General features: G+C 27.3%; 1 protein-coding gene across 2 annotated transcripts; it reads left to right on the top strand.

The window, feature by feature from the left end:
- The first annotated feature begins 5,135 nt into the window (after positions 1-5,135).
- Positions 5,136-9,667, top strand: LOC110648716 (double-stranded RNA-binding protein 2). 2 transcript variants are annotated; one of them, XM_021803044.2, is made up of 3 exons: positions 5,136-5,638; positions 7,624-7,843; positions 8,672-9,667. In XM_021803044.2, exons 1-3 carry the CDS (start codon positions 5,393-5,395, stop codon positions 9,553-9,555), a joined length of 1,350 nt encoding a protein of 449 aa, XP_021658736.2. In that variant the 5' UTR covers positions 5,136-5,392; the 3' UTR covers positions 9,556-9,667. The 2 variants fall into 2 exon arrangements, with proteins under 2 accessions (XP_021658736.2, XP_021658737.2); XM_021803045.2 differs by lacking the exon at positions 5,136-5,638 and adding an exon at positions 5,755-6,526.
- The last annotated feature ends 10,567 nt before the right edge of the window (positions 9,668-20,234 follow it).

Genomic DNA, 20,234 nt, shown 5'->3' with positions numbered 1-20,234 from the left:
CATTAAATGAGCACATGCCATTTATTGCCCTCCTTTGCGTGTCCAAACACATGCTATTTGTGTGAATTTTTCTACCATTTTGTTCTCCTTTTACATCAGAAATAAAAAAGAGAGGATTCCTTTGGTATAATAATAATAATGTTGTTTGAGTAAACTTTATTCATCTTTTAATGTCTAACACTAGGCAAAACCAATACTCAATCTCTATGTTTGGAATTTAAAATTTTACCAAAAAAAAAAAAATTAATCTAATGAATTTTTTTTTTACTAATTTTCATTTTTAAAATTAAAGGATTTAATCAACTTGAAAAAAATTATTTTTAAAAAAATAAAAATAAATATCATATGGTAATTTAATTAATTTTTTTACAATTTATTTTAAATGAAATTAATAGAGTTCTATTGAGCAAATTATTGAGTACATCTGATATATTAAAAAATAGTGTACTTTTTATTCACATAAAAAAAATTATATCTTAGAAGTAAGAAGATAGAACTCATTATTTTGTGAGTAAAATTGTATGTATACGGGATGTGTTTAATAATTTACCATCAAGTGAATCCAAAAATATGTAACCAAGTGCCAAACTCTGTACTCTAGGACTTAAGTGAAGTCTGAAATAAGACTGGGTTGAACAATTCGTAAAAATATAACCAAGTGCAAGACTCGATATATATATATATTTTTTTTCTCAAGGACTCGAAAAGGCTCAACTGAAGTCCAAAAATATATAATCGAATGCCAGACTCAATACTCAACATGACCTAGGTGAAATCTAAAAAATATAATTGAGTGCAAGACTGGGTACTCGACATACTAGGGATTCAATTACTTACTTCAACACAGAAAGTGGACTCTTCAATTATAAATAATCATCAATTAGGCGTACAATTTATCATATTTTAATAAACTATTCTCATATCAAAATACAAACTTTTAATTTAGCAATAATTAGAATCAAAGATCTCCTCTAAGATTCCTCTTTGATTGTAGGTATTGAAATTGCATATATCAAAGTAACTTAGTCATCAACAAGCAAGAAAAGAGCGGAGGAAAGGCTTAGCTTGATTTAGTTCAATAATTGAAAATATATTATTTATCTAATAAAATTAAATTTCAATAAGGAGGAAATGGGATGGCGATAGATAGGATGCCCACGAAAATTTTTTTATCTAAATATAAACTTAATTAATACTTTTAAAACTCGAATTCATTTCAAATTTGATTAAAATTATTTCTCAATTAACTAACTAGTTTCAAATCTGATTATTATTATTCAAAAAATACTCGAACCCATTTAATTTTATATATTTTAATTAAAAATCTACATATAAATTATTTTTATTAATAATTTATATTTTAAAATATTAATAATTTCATAAAATATTTGAATTTTATTTTATATAAAATAAAATATATAAAAATTTATAAATATTATTATAGAAAATATATATTTTATATTTAATTAAATATTTATATAAATAGGTTCTAGTAATGATATCCAACATTAAATTTTAAATTCAAATCTATCACAAACTCAATTATATATTACCACAACTCATTTTATTATGATTCAGTCGAATTAGGTACTTACAAAAATTTGACCTATTGTCACTCCTAAGAAGAAACTTCAAATATAATATCATTAAACATCAAAGAGTACATTTAATATAAATTCGAGTTTATATATAAGAATAAGTTTATTAATTATTAAATTAAATATAAAATTAATTAATATATATAATATTTAATCTAGGCTTGAGTTTATAATAACTGCATTCTATATCAAATTTAGACTGGAATTGCATAACTTTTCAAAGTTGCAAATATGGCTCCAAATTGTCAAAAGTAATTAACTCATTGGTTTGGTGGCACATTCGCTATTTTAATAGTCAAACTTCATCAATTTAAAGTTTGTTCCCCACTCACCTTCTCCATGATAATGAAGTATAGGGTTTTATTTGCAGCAACTCAATGACTATAATACCCTTGTCAAATCAACCCCAAAATTTCATACCATTCACTCCTCTTGAGGGTAGTTTTGTACTTTGGCATAAGAAGAGATTGGGATTCCCATAGTCATCTCTCTGACTAGAACATTATTATCAAACCATCATTTTTATTAAAAGTATGCACTATGGTGTGGAGGCCACCACTTGCATACCTAAATTCAACCAATAATTTTTTATTAATTTTTTTCCCCTATTATACACAAGGCACGTGACCTTGGTTCTTCTTGTCACGTGATTTGGTTATATCATGAGTTGACTATTGTTGTCCATCCCATTATTTAGGTCATTATGAATAAATCTTTTGTGGGTAGTGCTCACTTACCCCTTTTGTGCTTGATTTGATAATGAAAATAAATTTTTTATTTTATTTTTTTTTAAAAAAGGAAAAAATGTTGATTAGATTATATAACTATATATATGAAAATTAATCATTTTTTAAATTAATGAAAATTTTGAAATTAAAATTTTATTCATAATTTTAGTATTTTTTTTAAATTATTATTTTCCTCTTTCAAAATATTTTAAATTAAAATTTTATCTATAAATTTTAATTTTTTTTAAATACAGTTTGCCTCTCTAATATATATTTTTATCTTTGTGTAAATTAATTCATATTTTTACATTATTTGATTTTAATTTGTTAATATTTTATATTTTTATTTTAATATGTATATTTTATTAATATTTTATTTAATTTCTTTTTAATATTTATTTTAGACCTTTGAAAGTTAAATTTCTAGTTTTGCCCTAATACTAACGCCAACATTTTTTTTTTCTTTTCACTAATAACGGTTTAAAGCTTAATTACGCTCTTTTACTTATTGAAAAAATTTAATTTAGTTTATTTTTTTTTTAATTTGATTTAGAAATTTCAATTTAATCTCAATTTAGCCTAAAATTTAAGGAAATAAAAAAATTGAGATTTCTTTTTTTTTTTTAAATCAATAAATTCACTCTCAAAATTAAGAAATTAAACTTCTTAATTTTTTATTTAAATCAAGAAATGTAGCCCATAAATTTTATTTTATGAGCTAAATTAAGTTTAAATTAAAATATATAAGCTAATTTTAATAAAAAATTAAAAATATATTAAATTAAACTTTTTCAATAAATATAGAGACTAAATTGAACATTTTGCCACTAATAATATACAAAATCAATTCAAAATTTCGATATAAAATTTTCCATATAATGTGTTAAATTATTTTCTTCGTTTATATATATATATATATATATATAATTTTTAAATGAGAGGAGAAATTAAAAGCAAGTTATATTAATATTAGTACATATAATGGAAGGAGGAGGTTGTGAAATCATTATCCAGCATTGAAGTTTCATTTAATTGCATGTAGTTAATGTCGCAGACTATACAAACACTCAATTTATTACACTCCATGTAATAATTTAATATTTTATTTTCTTCTAAAACCTTTTTCTATGTTCTAATCTCAAACACCCCTAACTTAATTTTAAGGTTGTTCCTCAATAATGTGCTTAAAGATTTAATTCGGTTGGTAAGAATTTTAACTTTTTATTAATCAAAGTTAGACCCTTTTAATAACATTTTAAGTAAGGTAAACATTATATTAATTAAACTGAAATTAAGACTCTGTTTGATTTAATTTTTTGATAAATTTTATTTTATTTTAAGTGAATTTAATGATGAAATTTATTTATAAATAAATTTCTTTATTTGTTATACTTTATTAATAATAATTATAAAATTATAATTAATGAAATATTATTAATAAAATTATAAAAATAATAATTATAAATATATACATATATATATGTAATTAATTAATTAAATTTAATGATGGAATGAGAAACTTGTACTATTCGAGATTTAAATTAATATTTATTAATTACATAAATAATTAAACTAGGTGGATGATATGCATGCATATTAATATTTATGAATCTTGGTAAGTATAATTCATTTCATCATTCAATTTGTTAATACAACTTTAATTAATATTTAAATTAGTTATTTGATTATTTTAAAACTAATTTTAATATTATTAAATTAAAATTGATAGATTTTTATTATTTAATTGATATTTTAATTTAACAATAATAATTAATTTAGTTTTATCTCGAAATATAAAGGGTTAAAATTTATATCTTATTAATAATATACCTTTAAAAATTTTCAAAATATTAAGAAAATTATTCAATTTGTATTATAATAAATATATATTTTTATATCTAATTAATATTATTTTTTAAACTTAAATCATTTTCAACAAAAATTGTATACCATTCAAAATCCGTAATTCTATTAGAATTCTATCTAATTAAATACCCGTAAATGCTCGAGTCTAGTGGGGATTGAAGTTGGAGGCAGATATGATAAAAAGCAATGAATGCCAATTGGCATTTGGGTCCCCAAACGCGGTTCCTAATTAATAAAGCTTTTGTATGGCCTTAGCCTCGGTGCTTGCCACCTTTCTTCTCCTTTTTCTTTTCTTCTGATTTGACCCCATTCTCACATTTATCATTAAATCCAACTATTTTTTCACATTACTAACACACATTCCAATTATTATAACCTATTTATTTTATATATTTAAAAAAAATAATTTTTTATTATAATTATCTCAAATTTAAAAATAAAATTAGTAATTTTTTTAAGAAATTACACAGTAATATTTGATTAATAGGTATCTATACTTAAAAAGTATTTTATATAATATTAATAAAAGATAATTATTATTTTTATAATTTTTAATTTTTTATTAATATTATTTAAATATTAAAAAAATCAATTAATTTTTCATTAATTAATATTTTATTTCATTAGGAGGTTTAGTTAAAAATATTTTTTATTTTTTAATTTTTTAATTTTTTATTAAATATACCTTAAATATTAATTAAATAAATATAATTTAATTGTTTTTTTAAAATGTAGAAAATGAGAAACGGTGTCGTAATTATTTTTTTTTTATTTTTAAAATAAATAAATAATAAAAATTTTCTACATAAAAAAAATTGGAAAATAATGAAGAGGAAAGATCACTTCCATGCAGCCTAACGTTCAGTTGACTGAAAACAATAAAAGCATTAACAAATTACAAATATTTTAATAATTAAAAAAAAAAAAAAAAAACTAAAAGAACTTCTCCACCCAACAAAATTACTCATTACTCCTCTCTACCTCTCTCTCCTCTCTCTCTCTCTCTTCCCTCTCTTTCTTCTTCCTCTGTTCAATCCCAAAAACAAAACCCTAAAAACCTTGATCTTGCCGGACCCATTCCTTTTCACCTCCGTCCTTATTCCTCCATTCTCTTCCCTCCACCTCAAGGAAACGAAAGAAACATAGAGAAGGAAAGAAGGCGACGGAAATTCAGCAAGATAAAGAGGTAGAGAGGTCGAAATGTACAAAAACCAGCTGCAGGAGCTGGCCCAGAGGAGCTGCTTCAACCTTCCCTCTTATACCTGCGTAAGGGAAGGCCCTGACCACGCCCCCAGATTCAAGGCTACTGTTAACTTCAACGGCGAGATCTTCGAGAGCCCCCACTATTGCTCCACCCTGCGTCAGGCGGAACACTCCGCTGCTGAGGTTGCCCTCAACTCTCTCTCCAACCGTGGCCCCTCTCACTCCCTTGCCGCCCGCATTCTCGTAAGCATGTTACACTCGCTCTTCTTCTTCTTTTGCTTCCTCTTCCTTTTACTAAATTTTTCAATAATTTTTTTGAAAATTTTCTTTTATTAATGCACACCATTGTTCTTGTTGTTTGCTTCTTCTTCTTATTCTTCTTCCAAGCTTGACTGCGAAATGGAAGAGGGAAAATAGGTAACAGAAAAAAAAAATTCAAGTAACCTGTTCTTGTTTATGCTAACGTGCGCCGGGGGCGCTACTTTTTTTCTGCCTTTGTGCGTGTTGCTTCTTGTAGCACGCATCACTGCCCCGGCGAATTCGCTTTCGAATTGACGAAAATGCCCTCTTTTGCCGTCCCATCTTCTGTTCTTGCCTTGCCGTGCCGTGCCATGCCGTGCGTGTTTATATTGAGCTTTTATTAACCTCGGCTTTAATTTATTTTATGTGTTTTGACCATCCTGCGCTGAAGGAGGTGCATCGGCTTCCTGTGCACGCGCTTCTTTGATGATCGCCGGCGGGTGTTGTATCTTGTGGGCCGGGGATGGCTTGAAGTCGAAATGACGGGAATGCCCTCGTTCCTTTTGTCAAAGTGCTGTGTGATTTTCAGTTTCTTTGACCTTTAGCTGTAGAAAACAATAAATGAATCTCTTTCATATATAATGATTTACGGAAAGCTGTGGGAACTGAGGAAGTTTCTGTGACGTGTAGTAGTTTGCCTCTATACCTGGAAAACAACTGTACTTGGGTTTTTTCTTTGGTGGTGAAATTGGTTTGCTCAGTGCTGAGGATTAGTTTGGTAGTTTGGTCACTTCAAGAATGTGGGTTTTTGGTCCTTTTTCTTTTCTCGTTGAGCCTGATTGGTTGCCGAGAAAAAGGAACACGGAAAAAGAATTTGAAATTTTAAGATTTGTTAAGAAACTTTCTCCTGTTCATATTTTTCTTTGCTTTTTCTATTATTTTAATGGTTTAAAAAAAGGAAAGTCATTTCTCTCATTTTAAATTTGGTATCTGATAAAAAGATCTTATGCTGGATAAAGATTTAGCTAGAAAATTTGTTGTCATAAATATTTTGAACAGCTTTATTGCTATGTTGTTTCCCTGATTTAGATGCCTGAACAGGGGAATCTAGATGTCTTGATACATTAATCAATGGGGGTTATTGGGCTTGATGATCAAATAACTTAAATCTTTCAATTAAATCACGAGGGAGATATTATCATATGATGTTATCCATTGTACAGTTGCTATAATCTTCTTAAAATTGCACAATCCTCATATGTTTCCCTGCACATTTGCAGCCTCAAAAGTTCTAGGGATTTTCTCAGCATTCCACTAGTACATGTTTAATTTGAAAACAAATTTCCTTTTTGAATAATTATTCTCCTACAATCCTATCAACTTTTAATTTTGCTAGTTATTATTTATCAGGAAGTAATATGGTCTATTAAAAGGTTACAAGGATGAATACAACCTCACAAGCTGAACTGAAATTGTTAAATAGTTAGGCGACCTCAATATGACATTCATATCAGACAGCCATTGAACTAAAGAGCTGTTCCTTTTAATTGTAAAAGTGTACAAATATTATAGTCTCAACGCAATTAAGATTTCAGTATCATAAGGGCTTACAGAACTTCAACTAATTTTGTTTTGATTAGCTGCCATAACTTATCTGAAGTAATGAATCATAAGTGGTGTTTTTCTGTTCGTACTTCATCTCACAAACATGCATGTTCATCTTTCATCAATTTTAAACTTGCATGAATTAACCTAAATTGCATCATGTGCCATTTTATGGTTTCTGTCCATTGAATGGCTTTTCAGTGTGGTTGGTAATACAAGTATCTTTATGAAGGTTTAACTATGATGTTGTATTAGTATGTCTATGTCTCTGAGCTGTTCCTTTTGAATCTTATGTTATTTTTGGCCTTCAAGATGAGCATTAACATTGTTTATTATTCTTGGCTTGTTTCGTGATCTTCATGATGTTAGGTTTCTGTTTTCAGGATGAAACTGGTGTATACAAGAATCTTCTACAGGAAATTGCCCAAAGAGTTGGTGCTCCATTACCGCAGTACACAACATTCAGGTCAGGCCTGGGGCATCAACCTGTTTTTACAGGGACAGTTGAGTTGGCTGGAATTACATTCACAGGAGAACCTGCCAAGAATAAGAAACAAGCTGAGAAGAATGCAGCAATGGCAGCTTGGTCATCTCTAAAGCAATGTAAGTCCCTGCCAAAATTTGCATTTTATAAATAATTGGTATGGATGTATGTAAATAAATATTCCTTCTGTCCCACAAAGATAGGCTTACTTTCCTTTTTCATCTGTCCCAAATTATAATAGTTTATTTATCAGTTTATTAATATGCCCCTATTTAATATGCTTTGAAAAGTAAAGTCTATTAGTTCCAAGGATAATTTAGTAACATAAATTGTTTAATTTTTAATGGAGGAATATCAGTGGAGGGTACATTAGGAAAAGACTAAACAAAATTTATTGCTTTGACTGTATTAAACTACATTTTCTTAATCAATGTGAAATGAGAAGTAAGCCTATCTTTGTGGGACGGAGGGAGTACTTACTAAGTGCTAAGTAGTGATCTCTTCTTCAAATGGAGGATGTTCAATAAATCAGTTATTGATATCCTAAATAAAAATTTAATGTTTCAAAAAAAAAGAAAAAAGAAATATGGCACTATCAAAAGATCTCCACCGATGGGAGTTTCATTTGACTTGGACATGCAAAGCTGAAATACATGTAGCATTGCACTGCCTTGGTGCCCTGAATTATAATCTTTAAAATTCTTCACAAGCAGCCCCTCTCTTTATATACTTTAGATGATGTTTCCCTGATTTTACTTACTTTGCATATGATAGTATATCCTGAGGAAGATTGTCTTGTGGAATATTTCCACAGTGACTCGGCCGGCCTTTGGCACTCTAATCCAAGCCACAATTTTTGCTCAACTCATCTCATAGTTGTTAGCAATGCATCTCTGTTAATTTTGCTTATGGTTAAAGCGTAAATGTGTATTGTTCTTTATGGCCAGTGGCAAAGGAAGATGCAAGTTCTTCATCTGAACCAGAGAACAATGATGAGCTAGAACAAATCACGATAGCACGTGCCCTATCGAATTACCGTCTGAAGGAAAAAATAGCAACTCTAAACTCTGCCAACTCCCCAATACCATTTTCAAAAAAGTTTCAAATTCAGAGCCCTAGGCCAACAAGTCCACAGCCTGCCCATGCTACCTCTTCTAAAATCCTCCCCTTAATTTGCCTGAAGACAGGTCCTCGAAATAGACCTACTTCAACTACAGCAGTTGACAGACCTGTTCCACCCAGGTCCACATCAACTTCAGCAAATGACAGAATTGCGCCTTCACGACAATCACCTGTTCAAGAACTCTGGGCAACTCATTCTCAGAAATTCCCTGCAGCAGGAGCAGCTCCTTACGTCCCTATCCGACAATTTGGGGCACATTGCCATGGCATGGCTCAACCAGTCAGAATAAGAAGTGTAGTGCCTGTTTACGCTGCACCTCAACGCCAATCACCATCACTCCCCCCTCAGGTGATGCGAGGACTACCTGAACAAGCTCCTCCTGTTACCATTAGGCAAACTTCGCTAGCATATGCTGCTCCACCGCCATTTCGAAAAGAAGACCCAATGAATGTTCGAAAAGATCATTCAGCTGTTTGGAAAGAAGAATCTCTGGTTGTTGAAAAAGATCATCCACCTGTTCAGAAAGAAGGATCTCAGGCTGTTCAAAAGGAAGATCCTCTAAACATTATGAAAGAAGATCATACAACTACTATTGGTGCTGCTATGCCAAATAAATTACCAGCTCAAATAGAGGAAACTGGGAACCCAGCAATAGATAAGCTGAAAGAATCTGAGACAATACAAAGGGTGGAACAACTCTCAGTCTGATCGTCGCTGGGGGAAGAATTGGATCCATGAGAGAATCTAATGGTTTTTATGCTTGTCTCACTTTTGTTGTAGTATCTTCTTTCATCATATTATATGAGTGTTTTTACTTCAACCTTTTTGTTTCCTTTTCTTTCCTTGTTGCTTTTTACCGTTTTCCATTTTGTTCTCTTCGAAGCCACAGTTCCTGCAGGTTAAATTAGTATGGGTAGTGCCATATCTTTGCAATTCATACAAGAGTTTGCTTATATTAGTAGGTGCATATGGTAACTCAGTTGAGGGCCTTGGAATGATTTTTGGTGAAGAAATTATCCCAAAAAAAATAAATAAATAAAAAAAAAGGTTTTAGTCTCCAGACTTGAAATGGATATTTGATTGAACCTGTGATAAGATTGCCCTTCGCTTTCCGGTAGTGCAGGATAATTTTCTATAGTGTGTTGGTGCTTAGTGATTAGGTCTGTCTTTCTGTGGAACCTATTGAATGTTAGCTTATGAAATGTCACTTCTTGAAGTCGCTAGCTTGGCATTTGGCTTAGGTTCTGGGATGGGTATCCTACCTGTGTTTTTATATATACATATATTATCAAAAAATTTAATGCTGACTCTAAAGGCCAAGCCCATAACAGGGAGGACAAATTTTGGGTCCAAACAAGGGATTGAGTTGCACCCATCAAGTGGGTTTCTGGATCAACTATCAAACAAAAGAGGATGGGGAATAGACCTGGTGTTTCTTTCAGTTGATAATTTGTTATAGCCCATGAAAGGGATGATGATCACATTCACACACACACCAGTACCTAGGGTCAATTTATGTGGTGAAAATGAAATGAAACTTTGCTGAGTTCATGATTATCTCATTAATGAAAAATTTTATATTTACTATTTAGAGTAGCAATATAAAATTTCAATCAATATTACTTAGGTGGAATGATTTAGGGTATTGAATTAATTAGCAGCTGGAAATCACATGCAAGACAAGCTCAATAAATAGGTGGGGCAGCACTGTACCTGTGGATAATTATCACTTGTTAATTAATTTAGGTGGGGGCCCATGTTATCATCACACCTTGCTATCTCAAATTATAATTTGAATCATATTCTAATAAAAGATGCAATTTTAAGATCTCTTTTTCCATGTTTATTTTATTTTTATTTTGATCTAAAAAATGGGATTTATTTTCATTGTTTAATATTTTATTTTAATAAAATAATTATAAAAAAAAAACCCAACAAAAGATGTGGAGATGATCCACAACAATGGGTTCGTGGGCTAAGCCTCTCTACCCATAATCCAATAAGAGATATGAATTAAATTTTGATGAGCAAAAGATTTACATGTTTTTTGTGAACTTCTTGAAAGGCTAAAAATAAGCTTTAAGAAATTTTCCGTACAAAAAAACACCAGTGCGAGTGAAGGCATTCAAGTTGATAACATAAGCATACAAATTAGAGTGCTTAAACAGTTAGAATGAAAGAAGCAACTGTGTTTTCAAGTTGAAAGATTTGAGCTTAGCCAAACCCACAATTCAATTCAATCCAAAAAAATTCCAACTCTAACACTGGTTTTGCCACCATAAGTTTGTTGGGTTGGTAGGTTCCATCTTCCATAGACATCATTATTACAATCTTGAGGATCAAAAAATGCTGTCTTTTCCTTTAACTTCTTCATCAACCACTCTCATGCCCTTGTGTAGATGGTCCGGTCTGGCTGATTTCGAGCCAAGATCTTAAATTTCTATTCGAGAATTCGAATTGATTGAAATCGAATCGAATGTTTTATTTCAGTTTTATTTATAATTTAATATGATTTTGATTAAATTTGATGATTAAAATTTTTCTTAAATGAGAAAAAATGATTTAGTTTGGATTTAATTGATTGATATAATCTTATTCAAAGTTGATTTTGATTAATTTTAACTATCATTGATTTTAATTTAAATGTGTTCAAATAATATATGATCGAGTTTGGAATTGATTTGAATTTAGAAAATAATTTTTAAGGCAAGTTTGAGTTGAATTCAGATTTTATGTGTTAAGCATTTCATATTCAAATTCATTTATATAAATAATTAATTAAATAAAAATATATATTTTTATAATAATATTTATAAATTTTTCATATTTAATATTTTAAATAAATAAAATTTAAATATTTATAGACATAAAAATTTTAAACTACAAATTATTAAAAAATATATCTTTATATAATTTATTAATTAAAATATTTAAAACTAAACAAGTTTAAGTATTATTAAGTAATTTAAGATAAACTTTAATTACATCTAAAAAAAATATATTCTAATTGAATTTGAAACAATTTTAAATATTAATAGTAATTAAAATTATATTTAAATAAAATAATTTTCACAAATATTTTATCTATCTCTCATCATAAATAATTTGTATGTATTGTAAATAGGTATAAACATTTGATAACTAATCCACTAACTTTTTGGATAGCTCGTAAATAGCCACCCCATAAGCTTAGAAGAACAAATCATGAAGCAAAGGTACTCCTTTTCAGTAAAATCGACATACATATAAAAAAATTTTTATAATCATCGATAATCGTGATAAGATCTATGTGAAATTCATCACAATAATTATAATAAAATCGTTATATTTCATAGTATAATTTTTTCAGGAAATGAGGGAGCATCACAAATACTGAAGCTATTGGATGCATAACATGTATATTGTCGTTTCCATTCATTAATTGCTATTGAAACTATGCCTCCTTCCTCTTAATGTTCTTTCTATGTCCATAAATGCACACCCAAACATGTTCAAGGAATGCAACAGCCTTTCAAGACTTATTTGAGTTCCGAGTTTCACCCAATTAGCATGTTTGTGTAAAGACCGTCCACTTTCTTCTTTCTTTGAAAAATCTTTATCAATCATCCAAAATCACTGCTCTAACATTATTCTGTTGGATACTATGATGCAGAAACTTCCAACCCTTCTGACCCAACTTCCATCTGCTCATGTCCAACTTGATTTTCTTGCAAATATATATATATATATTTAGATATACGATTCTTTCTCGATGGATTCTTTCTTCTAAATTATTAGTTCTTCTTTAGTTGGAATAACTCAGCTTAGAAACTTTAAGTTTTCAAAAAGTGTTAAAATTTAATAGAAACTCTCAATTCATTTACTTCTCAAAAAATAACTTAATTAATTATCAGTTAAATTACTTTTTGAGAATTTACTTATCAGTAAGTAGACTATTTCAATTAAATGATGTCTTACGAACAGAATTCATAAAATATTGAAATATATCTAAAAAATCTCAGGAGATCTTGCTTTTTCTATGAAAATGATGAAGCAATGTTCTATGACAATATGTCCACATGACAATTTCTAATTCTATGCCATTTTCTCATTCATCTTGCTTTGATTAGAGGTCGAATTCAATACTTCATAATTTTGAAATATATATATAGGAATATCAAATAAGTTTTTTTGGCCATGCAGACCTCAAGTTTGTGGAATGAACAATTCAATCTGAGTCTGGGGGTCCTCCACTTTCAAACCCTTTGCTCATTACATCTGATGGTCAAAGACATCTTCTTTTATGACAACCCCTTAAAAGAATCCATTAAACTGCCAAAATCTCTCTCTCTCTCTCTCTCTCTCTCTCTCTCTCTCTCTCTCTCTCTCTCTCTCTCTCTCTCTCTCTCTCTCTCTCTCTCTCTCTATATATATATATATATATATATATATGGGTCTTTTAAATCATTAAACATCCCTATAGTGTAAATTAATCTTAGTAATTAATATACACATATCACGCAGAAAATCATTCAGTGTACATATATTTTCACTCACATTAATATGGGTTTACTCTTTTTAATTTACGGATATTTCTTTTTTTTTTTTTGAGCGAGAACATTGCACTCGATATATACAATAATCCGTCACATCACACACCCTAATGAGCCTTGAAGTATATAAACCAGCTTTTAAGATCAGGGAATGGTTAACATCAGGTTGTTACAAAATTCTAAACCCAACAATTTTTTTTTTTTTTTTGGTAGTGGTTTTGTTGAATAGTAATGACTATTCTTGACTAGTTTTGCTTGAACAACAACCCTAACCACCAAGAAAGAGCAGTGGCATCTCTATCCATAAGTGGGTTAAAGCTTTTATAGTGAAAAGAACAGAGCATATGAAGAAGATTGAAGAGAGTGAAATGATGTTAAAATAAAAAGAGTACTACTGCCTACTACTAGTACAATAATAAGTGTGTCATAGAAGCAAAGGTGGACTTTGGGTGGGACCAAGTCTCCACTTCAACGACACCAAACCCCCCAAAGCAATGCCACGTCCGCATTCTATTGATTTACGCAATATTTTTCTGAAGAGGGTGTGTATGGAGGTGGCCTAGACAAGATGGGCCCACATGATTGAACCTCTAGATAGGGCCCAAAAGAGGGATTAAGGAAGCACTGGCATATTATTCCTTTCCTATGAGAAAAGCAATGGCTCATGGAAAAAGCAGATAGGAACCCTCCACCCATAAGGAAGAATGTTACTATCAAACAAAAAAAATTAAAAAATAAATAAATAAATATTTTTTAAATTTTTTTAAATAATTATAATAATAAGAATAGAAGGGGACAAAGTGGAAGGATGTTAATCCCATCACCTAAAGTTTAGAAAAGAAATAAAAAACATACCTCATTTGACTTTGTTAATGCTATCATATAGAATTGATAGTAATATCTTATTATAATATATATTCTTCATAGACAACTTTACTGTTTTCTCAATTCTCATGCCTCTTTTTTCAAAGATGAAAGATCCTTGATAAAGATTGTGTTTTTTCTTTCTTCTAATTAATCCTTAATTATGCTCCAAAGTAAATTTAATTTTAAGGCTAATGAGAGCTGATATAGTTAATAAGAATTTTTTTTTTTTTTTTTTTTTTTTTTTTTTTATTAATTTTAAAAAGTTTTAATTTTTTTTTATTTAATTTAATATATAAAAAAAAAAATAAATTAAGCTTATTGATTTTTGAGTTAAAATCAAGAAATCAAAAAATTTGACATCAAAATTAAGAAATTAAACTTCTTAATTTTTTATTTAAATTAATAAATTTAGTTCATAAATTTAAATTTTGGTGCTAATTTGAGCTTAAATTAAAATATTTAAATTAAATTAGATAAAAAATTAAAAATCGACTAAATTAAACTTCTTTAATAAGTATAGGGACTAAATTGAATATTTTTTCAATTAAGATTATATATTTTTATATTAATTAAATATATTTATAATTTTTTTAAAATTTTTTTAATATAGTCAAATATTGATAATGAATAAATTTAAATTTATTTAATTTTAACAAATTATAATAATGTAATTAGGTTATTTAAATATAATATAAAATAATTTTTAAAAAAATTAAATATTCTACCATATGAATCCATTTAACTTCGACTAAATACAGTATCAAAAAAGTAGTAAAAGGATTGGTAGTGGGTTTTAGCAGGTGACCGGCAAATCAAGAAAGCAAGCGAGTAAGATGGGCAATCTTTGAAGGATTGGCAGACAAATTTTAATGGAAAGAATAATTAATTATATACGTGTTCTTAAGTGTGAAGATAATTACAACACTAAATACAAAGCCATGTGTCACAATGCTCATCGCAGACACTAAATGCCGTGCACCCATTAGGAATCTCTTCACCATTTTGAGTAGGAGGTGCATGATTCTTAAGGCCAAAGGCTCTATTTGGATAGGGTGAGAAGAGAAAAATGATTGGAATAATAAAAGAGAGTAAGAGGATTAGGGTAAGAAAGGTCCATCCCAAGTAGCAAACTCTAACCCAAATAATTCGGGTCTTTAACTTGTCAAATCCACAACAGCCAAGCAGCAGTGCCTCTGGACCTTTTCAATCAACAGAATACTAATATTGATGGCATGCAATATTGGGAGAGCTATCCTCATGTCAACCAAAGAGAGTCGCAAGGCAGACATTAAAACAAAGCCACGCACAAAAGGAGAGCCAAGGCTATGGTACCCAATAAATAGGTTAGAGGGTGGTTCAACAGAAGTCGGCAAGCCACACCAATAAAGGACATAAAGCGATGATGACTTTTTTTTTTTAACATGTAAATATGGAATTACATTAAATAAGGTCAAAAATGAGCAGATTACATGAAAAAGTTATAATAAAACAATGTTTCAAATCCAGCTCCAACAAGAATCCTACTATAAAGAGAGACCCAACCAAAAACAATAAAATTAGCAAAGCTTATATGCCCATAGGATTCAAGAAGTTTCACTGAAAGATTAAGCGATGATATCTTTGCGATGATATCTTTGATCGTGGATATCCCACTCGTGCCATGCTCTTAAATCCAACCATGGGACAAAACCTCAATCTCACACCTCTAATTGGCTCAAAACCACGTGGAAGACCATCACATGAGAGCATCATCACCCTCACATTTTATCAAACTCTCTTAGCACCCCAACTTACAATGAAGAGGGTAAACCCCACGATCGGCTAGGGAAGGGAGCCCCAAGGGAAAGCTACGGAAGGCCAAGACAAACTCTTACATGTAGAAACTGAAAAACCAGCAAAGAGGGAATTTTCTCTCTCTAAAACCTTAGATAGTGAGAGAGAGAAAGGACTTTGAGCATTCTAGGTGAATTAATTTTTGATAGAGATAAGTAATATATATTCTTTATATTCGAAGAGAGGCGAATGAAGGGTAATATTTGAGAGGTATAAAAAATAAAATAGTTTATCACTTTCACTTTCTTACATCTCAAATTGAAGTGTAACAAAAATTGAGATTTAAGAGGTAAAAGAGAATAATACTTACATAAATAAATAAATATATATATATATATATATATATATATATATATATATATTCTTATCATCTATTAATTCTCTTTTTCTCAAATATGGATACATAACTTGTTTACTTTTTCACTTTATTTATCACTTCTTTACCCTTGTCCAAACAAAGCTTAAGGGTTCAAAATGAATAGAAATTGTAAATTAAGGGGATGTTTGATTCACCTGTTGGGTGCAGCTGATAGCTGATATACACCCAAACAGGTGAACTAGAGTGTTTGGTAAGTTTAAAAAATAAAAACTGATGACTGATAGGTAGCTAATATGGTACCCATCAGCTACAGTTTGTATCAGCTCTACTTTTAGAGTTGTTTCTCATCAGCTATCAGCTGATAGCTGATTTTATTTTATTTTTTACTTTGATCATATTATTCATTTTTATTTAACTTAAAAATTAATATTATTAATTAACTTAAAAATTAATATTATTAATACTTTTATATTTTTTATTTATAATTTTAACATTTTAATTAACATATTTCAACTTTGTTAATTTTTTTTTATTAATAACATAAAATATTTATTTATATATAAAAACTTAAAATTAATTACAAGTTTTTTCTTTATCAACAATAATAATTACTTTATTATTTTATCTATATTTTTAAAAATATTTAATTATTTTTTAAAAAAATTAATAAAATAAATGATATAATATAATAGATTAAAAATTTTATATTTATTTTAATAATATAATAAATGATATAATATATTATTTAATAATTATATATTTAATTGAATAATAAAATAAATAACATAATATGATAAATTTATAATTTTATATTTATTTTAATAATAAAATAAATTATATAATATATACTCTTATTAGTTATTTCACATATCAACAACAATAACTAAATATAATTTTACCAAACACTTAACATAAATAAACTATAATCAGTTATCAACTATCAGCTATCAGTTAACAGTAACAACTATCAGCTAACAGTTATCGACTGTATTCAACAATTAAACAAAACATGTACTAAATTTATTATTTTAATTTTTATTAAAAAATAAATTAAAATTATATAGAAATATATATTTTAAGTAATTTAATTATTAATATATTAAATCACATAAAAATTTTTAATCATAAATATATTGATATATTATATAATATATTTAATTATTAATTATATATGTCAATTTGAAAATAAATATAATAGGAATGTATTAATTAAATTCAAATGGATACAAATAATATAGAGAGTACAAGACTCCTCTCTTGAAGATCAAATATAAAACAAACTATCATAAACAACAGAATACGAATATTATTTTTATAGAATATTTTTATAATTAAATATTATATAATTAAAAAGTAATTAAAAATTAAATTATATAATATATTATATATTAATTATTAATTAAAAATTTTAAATGATAATTTAAGTATAATTTTTATGTGAAATTTATTTAAAAATTAAAACTTAAACTGAAATCCAATTAAATCGGATGAAAATAAAAATATTGAAAATTAAATTTAGAATTAAAATATTTAAAAAATATATTAAAACTTTATTTAATTTTAATTCTAAAATAGACCCTCAACTGAAATAACGCATAAAAAAAAAACAAAAAAAAAAACCTTAAGAATACCGACAACACCGCCAACAATAAGCATGAGAAGTTTTTCGGAAAGTCAATTTTATTACTTTTGTTTTTCTTTTTTTCATTTGTCTTTACTCTGAATATATATATATATATATATATATATATATATTTTTTTTTTTTTTCACTTGGGTTTAGCTCAATGGCATGCATAAGGGTATAAAGTCAGATTAGCAGAGATATTGGAAAATCTTTCTGTTTTGATTGTTTTTTTTTTTCATTTTGAGCTAAAACATTTTAAAGCCGTGTTTAATATTTTAGTTTAGATTTTTTTTTTTATTTGATGATATAAGTATAGTGCAAATATGATAAAACGTTAGATCTCTTAATTTTTAAAATAATATTTAATATTTTAATTATCATAAAAATAATATTATTATTTTTATATTTAATTATTAATTTAATAATTATTTATTAAATATTTATATTTTTTATATTCTTTGTTGTACGTATTTATGAATGAAAATTATATCTTTAACCTAAAAAAAAAATTGAAAAGGTAGATTAAAGACTAAATCTAGCAATATCAATAAGTATTTAGTATGATTAGTTCGAGACCCTTATTTTTTAAGCAAAGTCGATCCTCGTGAATAAAAAAAATATTCATTGAAAGTAAATTGACCTAATATGAATAGTATAAATTTTAGTACATTAAGCTGTGAATACTTAAGAATATTTGAAAAGAGTTAATATAGCAATGATTCAAATTAACATTTGTAAATAGTATGATTTTTAATTTTGATTTGTCTTATAGTAAGATTTGACATAAATCAATTTAATTGAACTTAATATTCAAAAAAAAAATAAAAATATCAATTTGAAATCATTTTATGATGCTATTAGATTTCTAAATTTAAATATTAAATATTAAATTTAAATATTAAATTTAAAAAATAAAAGTAAAAAAAGTGTGACTAGTATAATTTTAAGCTCGTATAAAAATAAACTTAATAACTATTATATCAAATATTTACATATAAATAAAGGAATTGTCTGTGCATTAGCATATAATTATTCATAATTTTAATATATATATAATATAATATCTTAAATTTTATTAATTATTTCATATTTTATTTATATATTTTTATCTCTCAAGCTTTTTAATATATATAAATATATGTAATTAATATATATCAATATCTTATAACCTACTTTATAATAATATCTACTTATTATAGTATTAAAAGAGTAACTATTAAATAATTTATAATAATTTACACATAACAAAAAAATATTATGTGATAATACTATAAAACATAATGATATATGTCAATCTATTGAAAATATCCTCCTATTTTATATAATTTTATTTATAATTAATTCATTAATAAATTCTACACACATCTTGATATATATATATATATATATATTTGTTTAGCTTTTTTTTATATTAATTTGAGCTTATATTAGACGTAATTATGTGAATATTTAATAAATTTTTTTATTGAATTTTTTTATATAAGATGATTAATATATTGTCATTTTAATTTTTTTATTTTCCAAATTTATCTTTAATTTCATTAAAATCAGAATTTATATTTTTAAGTTTTAATAAAATATTTATTTAAATTCATAAATATAAGACTATCGGCAGCAAGTTGAAAAGATTAGTTATATGTTTCAACTATAACTTTCAATTAGAATATATAAATATATATAACAAAGATTGTAACTTGTGAGTAGAAAATTATTGAAGCAATATTAATTGACAATATTAAATGTTGAAATTTAATATTCCCCTCAAACCAGCAAAAAAAAAAAGACAGTCATTGAAGCAAAAAGAGCTATTTCAACCTGGTGCTGTGCTGTGCTGTGCTGTGCTCAATATTATTATTATTATTATTATTATTATTATAATATTAAAATTTTGTTGCTTGTGATGCAATGCAGTCTCTGTCTTTAAGAAGTGAGTGGTGGTTCTTTAGTAATTATTGTCTAAAAAAATCATTATTAAGTCAATTTATTATTATTATTATTATTATTATTATTTCGTTCTGTGAAGACTGAAGAATTAAGTGAGAATAAAAAGAAAAGTGAGAATGTTTGTGGGCAGCACGTGCACTACTTTTCCCGCATGCGGAAAGAGGCAAACACTTGAAATTTTGTAGAAAAAATATTACAAATATTATAAATTTTCTAGAAAAAATAACTGACCAGCCGCCGAACTAAGGTATGAAATTGAGGAAAGGG

Source organism: Hevea brasiliensis, chromosome 1 (assembly GCF_030052815.1).
Source record: "Hevea brasiliensis isolate MT/VB/25A 57/8 chromosome 1, ASM3005281v1, whole genome shotgun sequence".
Classification (NCBI taxonomy): Eukaryota; Viridiplantae; Streptophyta; class Magnoliopsida; order Malpighiales; family Euphorbiaceae; genus Hevea; species Hevea brasiliensis.
This window is presented reverse-complemented; position numbering and strand designations above follow the sequence as displayed.

What these genes read in the sequence shown, in the direction of transcription:
- LOC110648716 (XM_021803044.2), top strand. Translation starts at nt 5,393, where the DNA reads ATGTACAAAAACCAGCTGCAGGAGCTGGCCCAGAGGAGCTGCTTCAAC. An exon ending in CCCTTGCCGCCCGCATTCTC is followed by an intron (nt 5,639 to 7,623) that starts GTAAGCATGTTA and finishes TTCTGTTTTCAG; the next exon opens with GATGAAACTGGTGTATACAA. An exon ending in TTGGTCATCTCTAAAGCAAT is followed by an intron (nt 7,844 to 8,671) that starts GTAAGTCCCTGC and finishes CTTTATGGCCAG; the next exon opens with TGGCAAAGGAAGATGCAAGT.